The sequence below is a fragment of the Colossoma macropomum genome, unplaced genomic scaffold (assembly GCF_904425465.1).
Source record: "Colossoma macropomum unplaced genomic scaffold, Colossoma_macropomum, whole genome shotgun sequence".
Classification (NCBI taxonomy): domain Eukaryota; kingdom Metazoa; phylum Chordata; class Actinopteri; order Characiformes; family Serrasalmidae; genus Colossoma; species Colossoma macropomum.
Window position 1 is genome coordinate 30,809,448 of NW_023494800.1, and position 16,674 is coordinate 30,826,121.

At 41.0% G+C, this 16,674-nt stretch overlaps 1 protein-coding gene across 1 annotated transcript in view; it reads left to right on the forward strand.

The window, feature by feature from the left end:
- Positions 1–673: 673 nt before the first annotated feature.
- The window catches only part of acsl6 (acyl-CoA synthetase long chain family member 6), a 53,053-nt gene continuing 37,052 nt past the window's right edge, over positions 674–16,674 (forward strand). The window contains exon 1 of the mRNA XM_036589131.1: positions 674–944. Coding sequence (XP_036445024.1) covers positions 899–944 — 46 coding nt within the window. The 5' untranslated portion in view covers positions 674–898. The remainder of the gene's footprint in view (positions 945–16,674) is intronic.

Consider the following 16,674-nt stretch of genomic DNA (forward strand, 5'->3'; position numbering starts at 1 on the left):
AGGTGCTGCAGTGATGATGGTGTTTATGTGAATCCAGCTTTCTGACTGACTGCTTTTGTTTTGTATCAGGGCGGAAGTCTTAGTATGTGTAGGTTGATGCCGGCACTGCTGTTAAGAATAGCCTGTAGCCTGATGTAATGACATTTCGGCACGTTAGCACGTTTGGAAATTGTATCTAAGAAATTGGCCTGTCCATTTTATATGTGTGTGTTGAAGGTGGGCTGCATCATGTAACTCCCAGTCTAAAAAAAACGAGTCCCACTCGGCCCTGGGCAAGGCCTTAATGATCACGTGACCCACTTTTCCCCAGGGAGGACGTTTTTTGTGTGTTTTGGACGATGATAATACGGGTTTACTGTGTGTCAAGGTAATAAGATCAGTAAAACGTGCAGTAAATACAACCCAAAATAATAATACACCCTGAAAATATCTCTATATTTGGATTACTGTGTACTTTTATCAGCTGGCTTTTCTCGCTGCGTCCAAACATCGATTGTTATTTTGAGATGAAGCCAGTCACAAACATTAAGCTCACCATGTAAAGGCCTAAGTCCACGTTGCCCAATCTAATCTCCCTTTTTAACCTTGCGCCTCTTCCTCTAGGTTGCGCACCCTTCTCTCTCTCTCTCTCTCCCCCTTTCTCCCTCCTAGAGGGCTCAGTCTCCATTGGTCAGGAGACAGAATCGTCAGGCTAAATTTCACTGTCATCTCTTCTATTCGGAGAAGGTGAACAGGAGGTACAGGGCTACAGTTATGAGAGCAGCAGGGCAGGTTGCGAAGCCCGAGTGACCCCCCCCCTTCCCCCGTCGCCTCACCGCGCCCCCCCCCCATCTCAATCCCTCCGGTAGATGCTCGAGCTGAGCCTGTGTGCTGCGACTGCGCTCTCAGCCAGAGAGCCATGCTTGCCTTTGCTCTCGTCGCTGGCTCTCTCTGGATCCTGCTCGGTGAGTTTCCTCAGCCTCTTCCACCGTTTTTTTCCTCTCTGCATCAGTGATCTGTGCTTGTATGACTTAGATTAGCCGGTTCAGATTTTTTTCCCCTCAGGGTTTGGAGTGGTAGCATTGCAGGTAAGCTTGGTAGTGATGTGTCGTGTATAATAAGGCCTAGACCACTTCTTCTAAAGCCTGGAATACATGTAAAACATAATTGTGTACTCGCATAGCTGCGTTTAGTGCACAATATTCTCTGTTTGTGCTACTGCATATTGGCGAAGAGATAAAAAGGCCCTTCAGGCGAGGTCAGATGGGCAGATTACACGGTCATTTATGCGGTGTTTAATGCGGCGTGCTTTATGGAACTAGGTGTGTAAATCAGCGTCCATATAATGACCTTTAGCCACATAGGTAGCCTAAATAGAGCTAAAAATGCTTCAAATTGAACAATGTCCGCCTTAAATGGATGCAAAGAGGGGCTCACGTCAATTTCAGAGCACTGATAGGCGTCAGAAAAGGGTGCGCTTGGCGAGTCAGCGAGAAATCATATTAAAACGTGCTATTAATGGTGGTTTTCTGAGCCGCATGCCGGTATGGAGGTGGCGCAGAGCAGTTCTTTTTCCCACCCGTATTCCAGCAAGTGCGGCTTTGCTGCTCTAGGATTGGCTTGTGGTTCATAATCAAGGATAGTTCATACGTCAGGAGGCTCTTAGCCAATCGTGAGGGAAGAGGTGGGATGTGCTACCCAATCCTAGCCCTGGATTCAAGCCAGTCCCAGCGCAAGTAGACTTGGGCCTACTAGCCAACCTTAGCGCATGCTTTTAGCCAACCCTAGCCCAGGACGTGGGAAAGTGAGCCAATCCCAGCTCAGAGGGGCGGGGTTTTTGTCCGAATGCGGGTGGAAAACTAAAAGAACCACTGCGTCTACAACAGCGGGCTAGTGACGTGTTTCTGAGCGCACCTGATTGGAGGGAGCTGTCCAGCGACAGGGGTTCTGAAACGCTACGCCCGGCCTGCGTAACTGCAGCCTCCCTCCATACGCCTCCGCCAGCTTTACGCTAGGAGATAGCGATCTTTGATGAGTCTGCACATCGCCAGCCTTTTTTTTTTGATGGCCCAGCGCTGACAAATGGCAAGCGGACACTCTAAAGCTGCTTCTCGATGTGACTCGCCGTGTGGCAGGGCACCTCATACATTATGCAAGGAGGCGAGCAGAACCAGATATCAGACGGGAAACCTATTCGTTTTTCCCCTCTTCAATAATGAAACGCTCGTGACTCGTGTAACCCACCTAGTCATTGAAAGTGTGCAGGGCACTGTAGTTTAAGCTTGTGAGATCCGTCCACGCAGGTTGGAAATGGCCACTGAAGGTCGTGTGGAGCACATAAGGACAAGCTGACTTAACTGGTATTGCTCGTATTCCAGTGTACCATATACATTCTCAGAGCTGATTTCATTTGATCAAAAATGAGCTGGCCAAGATAAGAAACAGCTGATCTAGTGATCTGTAAAACAAGGTTTCATATGAATCATATTTTGGTTGCATGCTGCCTAGAATCTCATCTGCAAAAAGTTTTGGGGAAGAGAATGAATCACCAGGTCCAACAATAGATCCGCATCCAGACCACAAAAGCTTTTTTTAAGGTGTTGGCTATTGCAGACTAGTTACTCAATCAACGAAACCCAAGAAGCATGACCAACATCCCTTGTGTCATTATGCATTCTTATGTCTTCACTGCAGATGTAAGCTAAGCCACAAACATGTCTATAAAGGCATGAGAATCTACTTGGGTTTTTTTGTGGTGTGCCAAAAGCAGAAGTTTGCCATGTGGATGCAGGTGGATTTGTGGATAGTTTAGAATTGCTTTGCTGGTAGTATGTCAAGCCAAAGGTGCTGTTTAAGGCAAATTATTATTGCATCAAATGCCATATTGGTTTGTCTACACGTTATGATGGTTGAAAAACTGCTATTTGTTTAAAATGCTGTATCACTCCGTAATAGATGACATCTGATAGTAATGCTCCCTGTTTTCCAAGTCATGGAAGTTACCCATAATGATGCTATAAAACAACCACTTTTACCTAAAGAACCTTGGATGTTTCTTCAATAAACAAACTGAAACAACTCAGTTGAAACGATCTTTAGGCAACCAAAAGCGGTTCCTCCGTAGCATCATTCCAAAGAACCTTTTTGGCACGATATCATGGAAAACTAAATGTAATATGTAAACATTGTTAACCATACAGTCCATATATGCAAACTAAGCTGGAAAACAGCTTTTGAATTCACTGATTTTAACATGTCACAAAAACCAAGGCATTTCAATTCACCTTTTCAGCCTACAGCAGTTTAATCCTGAAATTATAAGGTGTGTTTCGACCCAGGCTACTTTTTGAATAAGGCCCAATATAGGGCATCCAATCAGAAAAGAACTCATTTACGTAGGTCAATCTTAAATGCACAGTAACAGTATATCCTAGTTAATTCTAAGGGATAAAGAGAGGTTGGAAAATGGTCATGTAAATATGATTCGTGATGGTTTTTGGCAATTAAACCGCACAAACGTCCTTTAATTTTTAAGAATAAACGAGAAATTTTCATTCGCTCTTTAACGTTTTCTGCATTAATTCAGTAGTGCTGTAATTTATGTATAATGCAAGATTTGCTGTAAAGGCGCATCGAAATGTGTGTGTATCTGATGTCTGAGTAAGTGTTTGTGGAGGTGTATTAGCATCATGCCTGGTAAGGTAAGACCGGTGTATCATGTAGTCAAGGATAGAGAGAGCAGCGTGGATTATGGAGAGGGAGGGGGGGGAGAGGGAAGTGGAGAGGGAGGGGGGGAGAGAGCTGCGTCTGCTGAGGGTGGTGTGATACGGTGGCCAGGCAGGCTCAGAAGAGCCTGAATTCGTTTTTGCGTTTGCTGCACCCCCCCCCTTCTCTCTCTCTCTCCCTCTCTTGTTCTCTTTCTCTCTGTCTCTCCATCTGCCACTCAGCGCTCCTCATGTGCTATAATCTCCCAGAGGTGGGAGGTAGTTGCAGGTTTGCTTTGGGCAATTTGCAATTCGCCTGCAGCCGTGACATACACATGCAGACACATCCTCCGGCTCTGCTGTAAGTGACCACAGCTTGCTTTCTTGGTGCAGCTTTCTGTTGTGTTTAGGGTAATTGTGTTGACTCAGGAACTTTCACTTCCATCTGTGAATGTAAATGTGAAATCTTGGAATCAGTCATTGAGCGTTGAGTGCATTCACTTTGAGTTTTCCATTGATAATTTAACGTCTTTTCAGGCAGTCAGATGTGTATGAGTGACTGATGTGGTTTCAGTGAATCTGTATGGACAGCACTTGCAGGGGCCGGCGAAAGGACAGCATGGAGAGGCTTTAAATAACTGCCGCGGAGCATAGGCTACTCCTGTGCATCCGCGTTCTGGGCTAATAGGCTGTAATCCCTGTGGCGGTGAAGTCTAATTGGCACTGACGCGTTGCAGATGGGGAGAGGGGGCGGGGCCTTGCCCTTTAAGCAGCCGCACCTAAAGGTGGCACCAGCCAATCACGTCCATTCAAAGGCACTGGGTGACTGAGGCCGCGGGCAAGATGCACAAAGAAGAAGGTCAGTAAAGTGCTGAGAGGATTAAGAGAATTTAACGAAGTTTTTGAGGAGCGTGTCGGAAGGGAAGCAATGTCTTAGCATAGTCGGCTGCGGAGCGATCTGAGCCTTCAGTGGGTGAAGAGCGTTACTGACCCACTCAGTAATTAATCCAGTTGCGGGAGGCATGGGGAAACCTTAGCTATCCTGTTGCCCTCTAGTAAACCCACGGAACAGACGATTGCGTCAGCACTGCAGAGGCCCGATCCTCATTGGTCAGCTGAGCAGCTCTGCTGGTGATGGTGATGCGCTTCTGAGTCACTAAGAGAAAGGGGTCAGACTCATTTCCCGTTTTGCTCTCTGCATCTTCAGGATTCAGGATATTTGGCCGTTCACATTAGATGATGTAGTAGTGTTCATTATTTGTTTTAGTTATTCAGTTATTCAAATGAAGCAAACATTTACAGACACATCAACAGAAAATGAAGGCAATCTCTGGCCTTTTCCATTTTAAAGAGCACTCTTAAAAAAGATGGTTCTTCAAGGGTTCTTTAGTAAAGACAATGGTTCAGAATCATGAACACACAGAACCATTTGCATGCTTAAATGGTTCTTTGCATGGTGAATTCATGCTTTAGATTGATGGAGAAAATGTTGTTTATGGTTCTATATTTAACCTTTTTGAAAATGGTTTTATTTAGCACTAAAAAGGGTTTTTCTACTGTTATGATGTCAAGTTTTACTTTAGAATGGTTTTGTGCTTATTTTGGAATAAGGTATGCAATCTTAGAGGCAAGAAGGCCCTTTCAGTCAGTTATGTCATGTGGCAGTCAGCATTCAGTATGTTTTATTAGTATCACTGAATGGCAATTCCCATTATTTAAAAATTCTTTGATTTTTTTTTCATTTGTTTCATGTATAGTTTTAACTTTTATTTGTGGTTTTATGGTTGTTTGGTATTCAAGAAATTGAAACATTACTCTAAAAGGTTTTAACTTTTAAACATGGTGTCTTTAAAAATAGCATGAAATAGAATTATTCTTTTTTTTTTTAGCGTTTATAGTATTTAAAGATCAATAAATTGCATGGTTACTCAGTTTTAATCCAAAAATTTAGATAAAAAAATCAGCTTTCTAACTAACACTTGGTATGATTTCATTGTCGCACAATATTGCCTCAAGGCAACATATCCCAAAAGGATCCGTTCATGTATTTTTTCATTTTTTCTTTGATTTGTAAATTAAGCATTTTTTTTAAACATTGCTCTCCTAATATGTGCAATAGAGGGTTAAAGGTCTCCTCTTCTATTTCATGCAGAAATGTGGTGTGAACAATGTGGAATCAACACTTTTGACAGAAATTCACTACTTATTCAGTGAACAACGAGTGAGAAATAGTCTTTATCAAATTGCACAATGCTACTCTCACTGTAACGTACTGAAGAGAAACCTTTTATATTAGAACCCACTTTGGTTTGTATCTTTACATTCCTCTCAGTGACCTTGGCTTGGGAAGTTGCTAAGCCTGACCAGATGACAATGGAAGACCTATTGACAGTTCCAGCACTAACCTTCTAAAAGCTTACTGGGGTGGGGTGGGGGGGTTGGAAATGGTGATTATTTTTTCAGCTGGACCTGAAACTCCATGCACTGCATGATTGGAAAATAGTGAATACATATTCCCCAGGCAAGAGCACAAAGAGCACAATCTCAGCAGGCCATCACAGATATCAGAGTTGATTGCTTTTATTTTAGAATGTTTCTTGCTTAAAGTTCACCATTTTTTTTGGCACAGAAGAGACACGTGGGAGGAAGACACTCAGGTTAGAGTTTTCTATAACTATTAGCTTTAAATTATAATATAAATGTTTTTTTCGTATAATTTGATAATGAGTATAATGAGTTGTTTTTATTGGTCTATTCATTAAGATTCATTATACATTGTAAAGGACAGGTGGTTTTTTTTTAGTTCATAACAACAAATGGATAAAAATACAAGGTGTTCTCCAGACAGCATCGCCTACTCAGGTTATATACAGGCCTTCTGTAGAATGTGGAACATTAGGTCTGTAGTACTGACTGCACTGTTGAAATGTAAAAACATGACAAATTACATTATCAGGTAAGGAATAAATTAAATAAGTTTCTGCATCAGGGTCAAGAGTGCACTACTGCAGTGATGCTACAGCCATCTGTGGCTGGGAGTCCTAAGGAGCATAATTTGCCTTGCTTTCTTTGGGTGGGTGGGACGGCCCTCTCTCTCCTCCCATTGTTCAGCTCTAGATGCTAGATGTGGGTGTCTGTCAGCAAACACTGAGATGTCCAGTGAAGTTGCGTTAGTAGCAGTGGCTGGCTTCACGTGATTCAGAAGAAGCATGTGCTAACTTTTGCCATCCCAGCGCTTGTAGTATCGTGTAGTAGGGGAGACCTAGCTAGTGGAATTGAATATGACCAAATTGGAGAGAGAATTGAGGAGAAATGTGAAAAAAAACTTTTTCACATGCCACATTTTATGCTTTATTTTTTCCAACATCTTAATTTCAGCAAATAAACAGTAATTGTGTCAGGGGTGCCCAAACTTTTGCATATGACTGTAAGCGGCTTCTAAGGGTTAAGGAGAACTTGTGCGCATTATTTCAGTTCTCATGTGTGTCTGTGCAGATGGTGGTTGTGTAAGTTGTATGTCATGTCGATGGCTTTACTGGTACTAGAGTTCCACATTCACTTAAAAACACCAACCAGTGACCAAAATGATACTATGACATATCTCTGTTTACTGGCAAGGGTCCACAGATGTGACTGTTTGACTAATTTAGAGGGAACTTCTTTTTCCACTTCCTATCTCGCGCAAAGTGTCTCTGACAGTAGAACTGGGAAACTCCTAGAGTGTATATGGTGAAACAGCTGGGGCTCTCCTCAGATCAGAATGATTTCTCTTTAAGGCTGAATGGCCAAGCAACCTTTACGTTCCACGGTTAAGTTACACTTCCTTAAAGTCTGCAGTTTGGGTGCATGATTTACAGGCAGTTGGTGTGAATATTTCAGGTAACATTTACTGATGATGCTTGCCAGTAACAGGTTTTAACCCTTTTAAAGTTATCACGGTGATAATAAGACCATGGTGTAATTTTATTAGCGCTTGACTGAATATGACAGTACACAAGCCTTTTATGGCAACTGACAAAACCCTATATTATCATTTATAAAGCTTTATTCCAACACATCTCTGTTATCATTAAGCTGCTTTAGGCTATTTGGATGTCATTTCATCCTGACAGTGATTATTGTTGGATTAAGCCTTTTCAGATGTTTTATGTAAAAACATTCAAAACATTTAATTTGCTCTGAAAAAAGGGGTTGTCTGCTAAGGTATTTCTGTGCCATTGATGTGGTTTCCTAGGTGGTCGCTAAAGTGTTGCTAGGCCATTGCAGTGGTTTCCCAGGTGGTTGCTAAGGCGTTATTAGGCCTTTGCTAGGTATGCCAGGTGGTTGCTAAAGTGTTGCTAGGCCATTGCTATGTTATCCCAGGTGGTTGCTTATGTGTGTGTGTTTCTCTTAATTATCTCTTTTTTCTTATTTTTCATTATTTTGACATTTTTATGGGGGTGACATTTACTGTGTTCTTTAGTGGCGCAGCTGTTTAAGGCAGCGGTCTCCAAATCTGGGCCTCTAAATCCAATTTCCAGCCCATGAATTTGTTCACTGATAGTTAATTGAACTGTTAATGTAACTGATTGACCACCTTGTATCATACTTGCCAGTTATGGCAAAATCCAGGACCAGAAGCTGGACTCAAACTTCGGATTTGAAGACCTCTGGTTTTCTCCCTATTATCAGGAGGTTGTGATTTAAATCCTGATGGTGCTGCAAACAAAAAAGTTAGTAATTATTGGTCCTTTACCAACGAGATTATCATTGAGACTGACAATGCTGCTTGTCAGCAGTATCAGCTGATATAATAGGCCAACTAATAGTTTATTACTTCTCACTTGTAATTCATACTAGTAGTTTATTGAAAGAAGCAGAGTAATTTTGTTGAATTGGTGTCAGTAGGTTTGCGATTTGTATGTACATTAAAAGGTCCCATGACAAAACGTTCATAATCATAATGTGTGCTTGTTGTGTACATGTTGGTTAGGGCATGACGGAAATCAATATCTCTTACCAAAACTGTTCAACAAGCAGTTTAGCTTAACAGTCAGGAACCTTTTAAGCAGTACGCTCTGCCCATTGTGGTCGTGGTCGACTTTTCTTTCTCCCCCACAGTCAATACTCTTAATACACTGTCAGCTGTTTTGTGGTCATTAGAAGACATTAGCAAAGGCCTAATCGTTTATATTCTGAGCACTGTGTCTGTCTGGGATTTTACCCATATCAGTTTCCTGCAGAAAATTATGTGGATAAAACAGCTCATAATTCTATTTATATTTTTATGTCATTTTTGCAGGTGCTTCATATCTGATGCTGGTCTTGTCTGGCAATGCATGATCCTATAAAGAGCATAGAAGTTTGAGGACAACTTTTTTGTGCTGGATTACAGCAAAATCCACCCCTAACTTGGGTATTGCACCCTGTTCAAACCCGCCCCCACATTCTTCTAGCCCATGCTCTTTTAATGTAACACAAGCAAAACAAGCTAGCTAGTGAAGTGTTATGATTGGCTGAAGGAACAGGTTTTTTTCTCTTGTAAGAGGTAATGTTCATTTTGTACCACATGTAATGTGTTCTCTGCGCATGGGACACATTCAAACGTCTGAAACCACATTGAAAATCTGGTCATTTTTACATTTAAACATGGAAATAAGCAACAGAAAGTTTTAGAATCTCGAAAAATGTGAAATGACGAAAAGTCATGATGTCCCACTGTACATGCTTAATTTGTAGAAGAAAACAGTCTGGCTGACTTACATTACATCCGTGGACTAACAACAGGTCTGTTGTCAGTTGGACAATGTTGACCAGAGGCCACCCTTTATTTATTTAATTTCCAGTAAAAAAGGGCCATTAACTTATTTCATTATTGGCGACAGTGGCAAGTAAAAAATTCCCTATGAGCAAGAGGAAGAAACATGGAGAGGAACCAAGACTCAAAAGGGGAACCCATTCTCCTCTGGTCGATACTGGTTAGCAAAACAATAACAGAGCAATCTGAACAGAGAATAAGGTTTTACCATTAGTATAAAATATTAAAATACAGAAAAGGGGAAAAGCAGGTAAAGCAATAGCTATGATTAAAGAGATCAGGAATTTTCACGTTCCACCTTAAATGGTGTAGCGGTCACGTTCTTGCACCTGAGGCGAAATATGGCTCACATGTTTTATGTCACTGATCATTTTTTCAGGATCAGATAAGTTAGAGAAATATTGGCCAATTGCCAGTTGCATATTTGGACTGAAAATCAGCTTATACTGATACATAAATAATTGTAAAAAAAAAAACCAAAAAACAGGAAACTCCAGAGCTGGAGTTTTGAACCTTGGTGGACCCCCAAAACATTTCATCCTTCCACTGTGAGAAGACAACTAAGCGCTGTGGGTCTGAAGGGATGTGTACCCGTCAAGAAGCCCTTACTGAGAAAAGAAAACGGACAAAAAGAAGAAAAACCAAGCAAAGAAGCTGTTAGTGTTCTCCAATTTTAATCCAGTACGAATCTGCAATGTCTGTAGCTTTTCTGCTAAGCAATAATTCCAGAGCGAATTACCTTCTATAATTTATTGAACTTGGAGCTCCCTCAGTAACAGCAGTCCTGTTTGAATCAACATTACAGTGTGTAATAACAAATCTGGGTAATAGGAAACAGTGGCTTCATTTTCTTTTCTTTTTTTTGGCAACCTGAAGACAAGACTAACAGCTAAATGGAGCTCGATTTGACCCAGTACCTTAATCCTCAAGTTCATGACAAGACTACTGAAATCCACAGTTTAAGGAATTTCCCTCTTATATGCTATGATTATGCACCATCATTTGGTATTACTGTGGATAACGGTCACCACACACCGAAATGAGGCGTGAAGTCTCCTCCCTCGTCCACTGTCATCTTCTTAACCATTTAACATTTAGCCTCATAATGTGTTTTTACTGTTCAGATGTGTGGCGCCTGTCACATAATGCTGAGGTAAACATCCACGTGATGATGCTTTGATCGGGGCTGTCTGGGGTAATTTGGGGAAATGACTCAGATCCTTTATCCCGTACGAATCGGCCAGTCGAATCATACACAATGACTTTACCGGACCTCCTCAGGTAAAACTAATTCAGCTTGAACAGGGCTTTAGACTCAACTTTGGAGGCGTGGAAAATATCTTTGAAGAATTCTTCAAAAAACTGAAAGCAAGTCTCCTGAAAAAAATGGAGGCTGCAATAAAGGGAATAGGTAGCGCTAAATCCTGTCGAGGCTTCTGTTTAATTTTCTGTACATTTTTGTTTTAAGCTCTGGTCTTAATGGCCGTTATAGCCGGAAATGAAATAAATGAAGGTGGTGTCTGACTTTATTCCGATGACTTAAATGTTAGTTGCACATGACCTAAGCCAAAATAACCTCAGTGCTATTCTTATATTCTCATATTAAGCCAAAATATTTACGCCCAAACAGAGTTCGTGGGAATTAGAACAGCATGCTCGAGATGCGATTTCTGCCGCTGTGTCACTGGGTAATGCTGAAAGCGGGGCTATTTATAGCACACATGAAGAGAGTGCGAGTGAGTGAGTGAGTGAGTGAGAGAGAGAGAGAGAGAGAGAAAAAGAGAGAGAGAGAGAACGAATGTGCCGCTGTCAGCTTTGCCACTGCATACTGCAAGAAGTTTGCCTTCTGCTTCTGCCAAAGCTGAGATACAATACTGCATAGTGTTCGGTTATTTGTTTTATCAAGCGTGCAATTAATGTTGGAATGATGTTGCCCACTTTACAGCCTTATGGCCAGCATTCCTTTGTTTGATAGCAGGGGTGCCCTTTGATCCTGGACAAGTGTTCACAAACAAGAGCTTTCAAGTAGATTTGTTAGATACGTTAGTGTCTGATTTGACCATATAATAGACCCCATTTAAGTTATCAGGCTGTTATGAATTGTAATGCAGGCTATTTTGTCTCTCTCTCTCTCTCTCTCTCTCTCTCTCTTTGTCTCTCTCTCTCTCTCTCTTTCTCACAGTTTGTGTAACTGTCTGTGTGTGGGTGTGTAAAGCTTGAAAGCCACATCCGTTTTATAACCTGGTGGGAAAAATATCTTAGATGATATCAACACTTGTCTGCTCTGGCAGGCTGTGAAAATCGTTAGCGGGTTTCACAAAGCAAGTTTTGCTGGATGTGCTGTGATGGTGTTAGACGATGGGGTCCAAAAGTCCCCAAAATATTAGATTATCAAGTTGTATTATCAGCATTATTCAGAGCATTTTAGTCATTAGTATGTCCCTCCTTTGCTGTGCAAAGGAGAATTGCACTGATTTTTCAAAATTCCTCCAGAGTTAGGGATGGAAACAAAGTCATTTAGAGTAGTTTGATGTCTCATGGTTCATTGTAGAGAAACCTACTGACTCAGATCTTCTTTACAGTGGTGGTGAGGAAGGAACCAGGGATCGCCATGCAATCTATGCAATGCAAATCTATCCATTTTATTTACTATTCAAAATCATCTGTGAACCCACATATGTTTTATATGTAATGTTCATAATATTCAAATAGTAGAAAATTTGAAAAATATAGTTTGTTTTGGGCTGATTTTACCACACAACGTCCTGCACGTATCTCTCCACCATGCATGTGTTTTTAAAAAAAGACGTTTTTAAGTCACAGCCTTCTCACAGGGAGTGGAAAGGTGGAGTTGCAAGTGTCTTGACCGCCAACATGTGGTGGGTGCTTCTCTCTTGATCGCAGACAGCTGCAGCTCATTTGGGGAGGAGCACTAGCAGCGGAAGAACTGTCTCTCCCCGCTGTGAAAGAGAGGATGCGGGGCCTGCTGACCACATGTGCACAGAGAGCCAAAGAAGTATTCAATAGAACTCTAAATGAGTAAGATTTGAACTTAGAGATGTTTGAGTTACAAGTCACCTGTGTGTAAATGAAGCACTCACACTGGTGTTTGCGTCCGTCTCTGAGCTCTTGTTGGGTTTCCTAGTCAGTGTGTGTTGGCCCATGCCCAAGCTGGCGCCACATATCCTAAAACAAAATCCCACTCCTCAGGCAGCATATTGATGCTCATTTTCTACAGTAACTGTCTGTGAGTGAGCTTTTAGAGGCATTCAACTTTAACACGTCTGGCTTCTATTGCCACCACTATGAACAATTCTGACTCTGAGGTTTCTTTAGAATACAACATTTCACATCACACCACTCTGAATGATTTAATGACTGCGTGCAATCGAGCTGCTATAGACTGTGACGCTTCTGATGAGTCTCTCACCTCCACCTGAGAGTCGACTGAACGTGTGCCTCAATGGCACGCTGTGAGATAAGATTAAAAATCAATCTTCACAGTGGTGGTGATAGGAACCAGATGTCTGATGTCTCTAAAAGCTCTCTCACAGAAAGCTATTGCGTGAATATCTTTGAAAATGTAACAGTTATGTTGCCCAGTGCCTTTTAGTAGTTTTGAGAGCTTTAAGCTTTTTGGCCTAAAAACATTAAAAGCCATGCAGGGTGTTGTAGGGCAAAATAGTCCCCAAAGAAAAGGTATTTTTACCATCATTTTTTATCAACGTTACATATAAAAGCTCAGAAGACCCGTGTACGTTGACCGGTAATCTTGGATAATAAATATAATTGCCAAATTTTTTGTTGTGGACATCACAACCCCTGGTTCCTATCACCTCTACAGTGGACCATTCAGTCTGAACTACTTTGTTTACATCTCAATGAATGAATTATGCAGAAATTACTACCAAGCTAGCTAGCTCTTTTGTGTTGGGCTAATGTAGACCCTTGAATGTCCCTCATTGTAACGTTATAACTTTATGTATCCAATGACGGTACAGTGGCTGCAGTTCTTTTTATATGACTTTATACAGTTATCGCAGACACAAACTGTATAGCTAACTTTTACCTCAACTATACCTCATCCAGGAGGCCCCACCCATAAAATGAAATAGCTTTGTCAGGATCTTTGTATAGAACTACATTAACTAGCTGCTATCTGAACTGTACTTTTCTCAAACACCCCCTTATTAAGCTGATTGATTCCTGGAGTTGCTATGTGTCCACGACTACTTTGTGGAAGTATGTGCAGTAGAACTTTGTTAACTTTTACCCCAACTGTGCAGCATCCTGACAAGCAAAAAAATAGTGATGATTAAAAATGTTTTCTTTCTTTTCTGTGGCACTCATGTTAGTGATGTAGGCAAACATGTGGGTGATTTCAATTAATGAAAAACCGTCCATGATGCCAGGCAGACCAGCTCAGCATGGGGGACCTCCCTCACTCTTATCTTTGCCAGATTCATTTCTCTGTCTCTATGGGAAACTGCTTGAGCAGCTTCTCATCGTGACTGGGCTGGCTGGCAAAAGAAAATGGTGGTAATTCATTCTGTTTCCAGACAAATTTGTCTCAGAATTGTTCACCTTTTTTTCTGGCTCATATTCTATTAGCAAGTCCAACTTCCTTAGGACTTCTGTATGGAATTAACAGTGGCAGTCGAGGGGAAAAACGCAATCCAGGCCTAGTTAAACTGCAGTGGACTCTTTCAAGGGAAAATCCTCTTCGGTCTAGTGAAGTACTGGGCTTAAAGGGGAATTCTAATGATTTCTTAACTCCTGAGCTCCATGAAGTCCTTTGAAGTGGTTTGTAAAATGGTTCATTAAAAAAAAAATCAAATTTCTTTACAAACATAGGAATCAGATGTTGTGATGTCAACAACACAACCATCATTTATTATACAAAACGACCAGTGAACTTATATGTGTCTCCTGCGTTTTAAAACGTTCATCAATTTTGCATTGGATGTATCTTTCCAACCTTTATACATTTAAGAAATGTCAATCTAAAGTCTAATCAGAAAACTCAATCTAAGTCATCTCAGGCCCAGACATTCATATTCATAACCATTTCTTGTAATAACTCTGTGTACTTTAAGAGGTATTATATGCTTTAGATGTCTGGTTCCTGTCACCACCACTGTGAGCAATTCGGACACAGCAAGTTTTCTAAAGCAGAGCATTTCCCATCAAACCACTCTGAATGACTTGTTTGTAGTTTATGTCTTGACAATTTAATAATGCAGATGGTGGATTTCCTCTCAAATCTTCACCCTGAACAACGAGTCTGTAGGCTGTATGTATTAGCCATATTAAAGTCATACGAGTTATTAGTTATTGGGTTAAAGGAATGAATTTTGGTTTTTCTTCTGTAGTCAATACTTCAGCAGTTTGTGTATTTGATTCACTGAAATGTATACAGTGTTCTTATAATGCAGTCTATGAACACCTCCGAACTATGTATGATATGGTAGTTTGGGCCTTGTGAAAAGACTGTGCAAAAGTCAGGAGCCGTCATTTGTTCAATTCATTTCCAGTCAAAAAAGTCCTTCACTTTTCAGGAGTTTTTATATATATATATATATATATAATATATATATATATATAAAGACGGAACCGTACCCTCTTAAAAAAGATGGTTCCCCCAGGGTTCTGTATATAAATGGTTCTGTATAGAACCATAGACACCCAAAGAATCCTTTGCATGATTTAAAGGGTTCTTGCCTTGTGAAAAGGTTCTTCAGAATGATAGAGGATGTGCTGACATTGGTGATATTATAAGAACACTATCATTTTCAGTGAGCCTTTTTCTGTACTAAAGAACCCTTGAAGGAACATCTTTTAAAATCCTTCCTCTTTGAGAGAGAGGAAGAACTCCTATCTTGCTTCAGATCTGAAAAAAATCCACAGGTGTTTCTGTCCATCCTTCCACTGTGAGAAGACGACTCAGTGCTATGGGTCTGAAAGGATGAGTAGCTTTCAAGAAGCTGTTACTGAGAAAAGAAAATAGACAGAAAAGAACATTTGCAAACAAAAAAGCTGCTGTTGTTTTCAGAACAATGGACTGGACACCCGAGAGTCCATACCTGAACATCACTGAATGTATACTCATACTCATATCATGTATCAGGGCCACTATTAATATGTAGATGCAGGTGTGCTGAGGATATATATTATTGTCTTCAAAACCTGGTCCACATATCCTGGCTGTGGTTGTGCTTTTTCTATGGTTTTATTGTTTTGTTACTGTTTTTGAAAATGCCTTTCTGAGGTGCTAAACCTCAGGACGTCATAAGCTTTTATTTTTTGATGTTTGAAGCCCTTTGAATTGCTGCTGTTTATGAAAGGTGCAGTACAAAGAAACTTGCCTTGCCTTGTGTGTTGCTGCAGTATGCATATGTGTGTGTGAGAGTTGTGACTCATCACACATGGGAACTCCTCTATGCTCAGCTTCAGAGAGTGACATCACTGGCTTACTTTTCATGGGCTGTTTTGAGCGATACTTCTGATTGGTCTTCCTGTGCCTGGATGTTTTTCCTTCCAGGTGTTCAGACAGTGTTTCCTCTTTTGTGGAGGAAGTCACCAGATCTAAAGCAGCAGATGGTTCGTATCCTTTTATAGCCAATCAGTGGTTTAATGGTTTGTTGCTTTGCTACTTCAGGAAGACCACGGTATCTAGTGTGATCACTTATCGTGTGTGTGTGTGTGTGTGTGTGTGTGTGTGTGTGTGCTGGGAAACAAAAGACTGCTACATTGACATAGCCATACCATAAACACGACATAGCCCATGTCATGCTGCTATGATTTGTCATGACAGATTACGTTCAGTAATATAACAGTGTCATGTTACTACTACCAATAATTGTTATGACATTTGTCATAATGTTTGATGTCATGACAGCTAACTTGCGTGCACAGCAATAATTAGCAAGTGGCAGAAGGTGTTATGGCATCCGCCATGACAATTACTGGTAATGGAAATCGATTCCATTGATTCACATCACATCTCAGAATTTCTAAAATCAAACAGCCGTTCTGATGACATAATCTAAAAAGGATGATGTCGGGTTGGACCAGCTCAGCAGAGGGACTAGCACGGTCATCAGTTCTAAAATGCGATTAACTGAGCCACGTTCAAAGCTTTGGTAAAATCTTCAGTGTTCACACACACAATCACAATCGATGTGTCGCCGATGG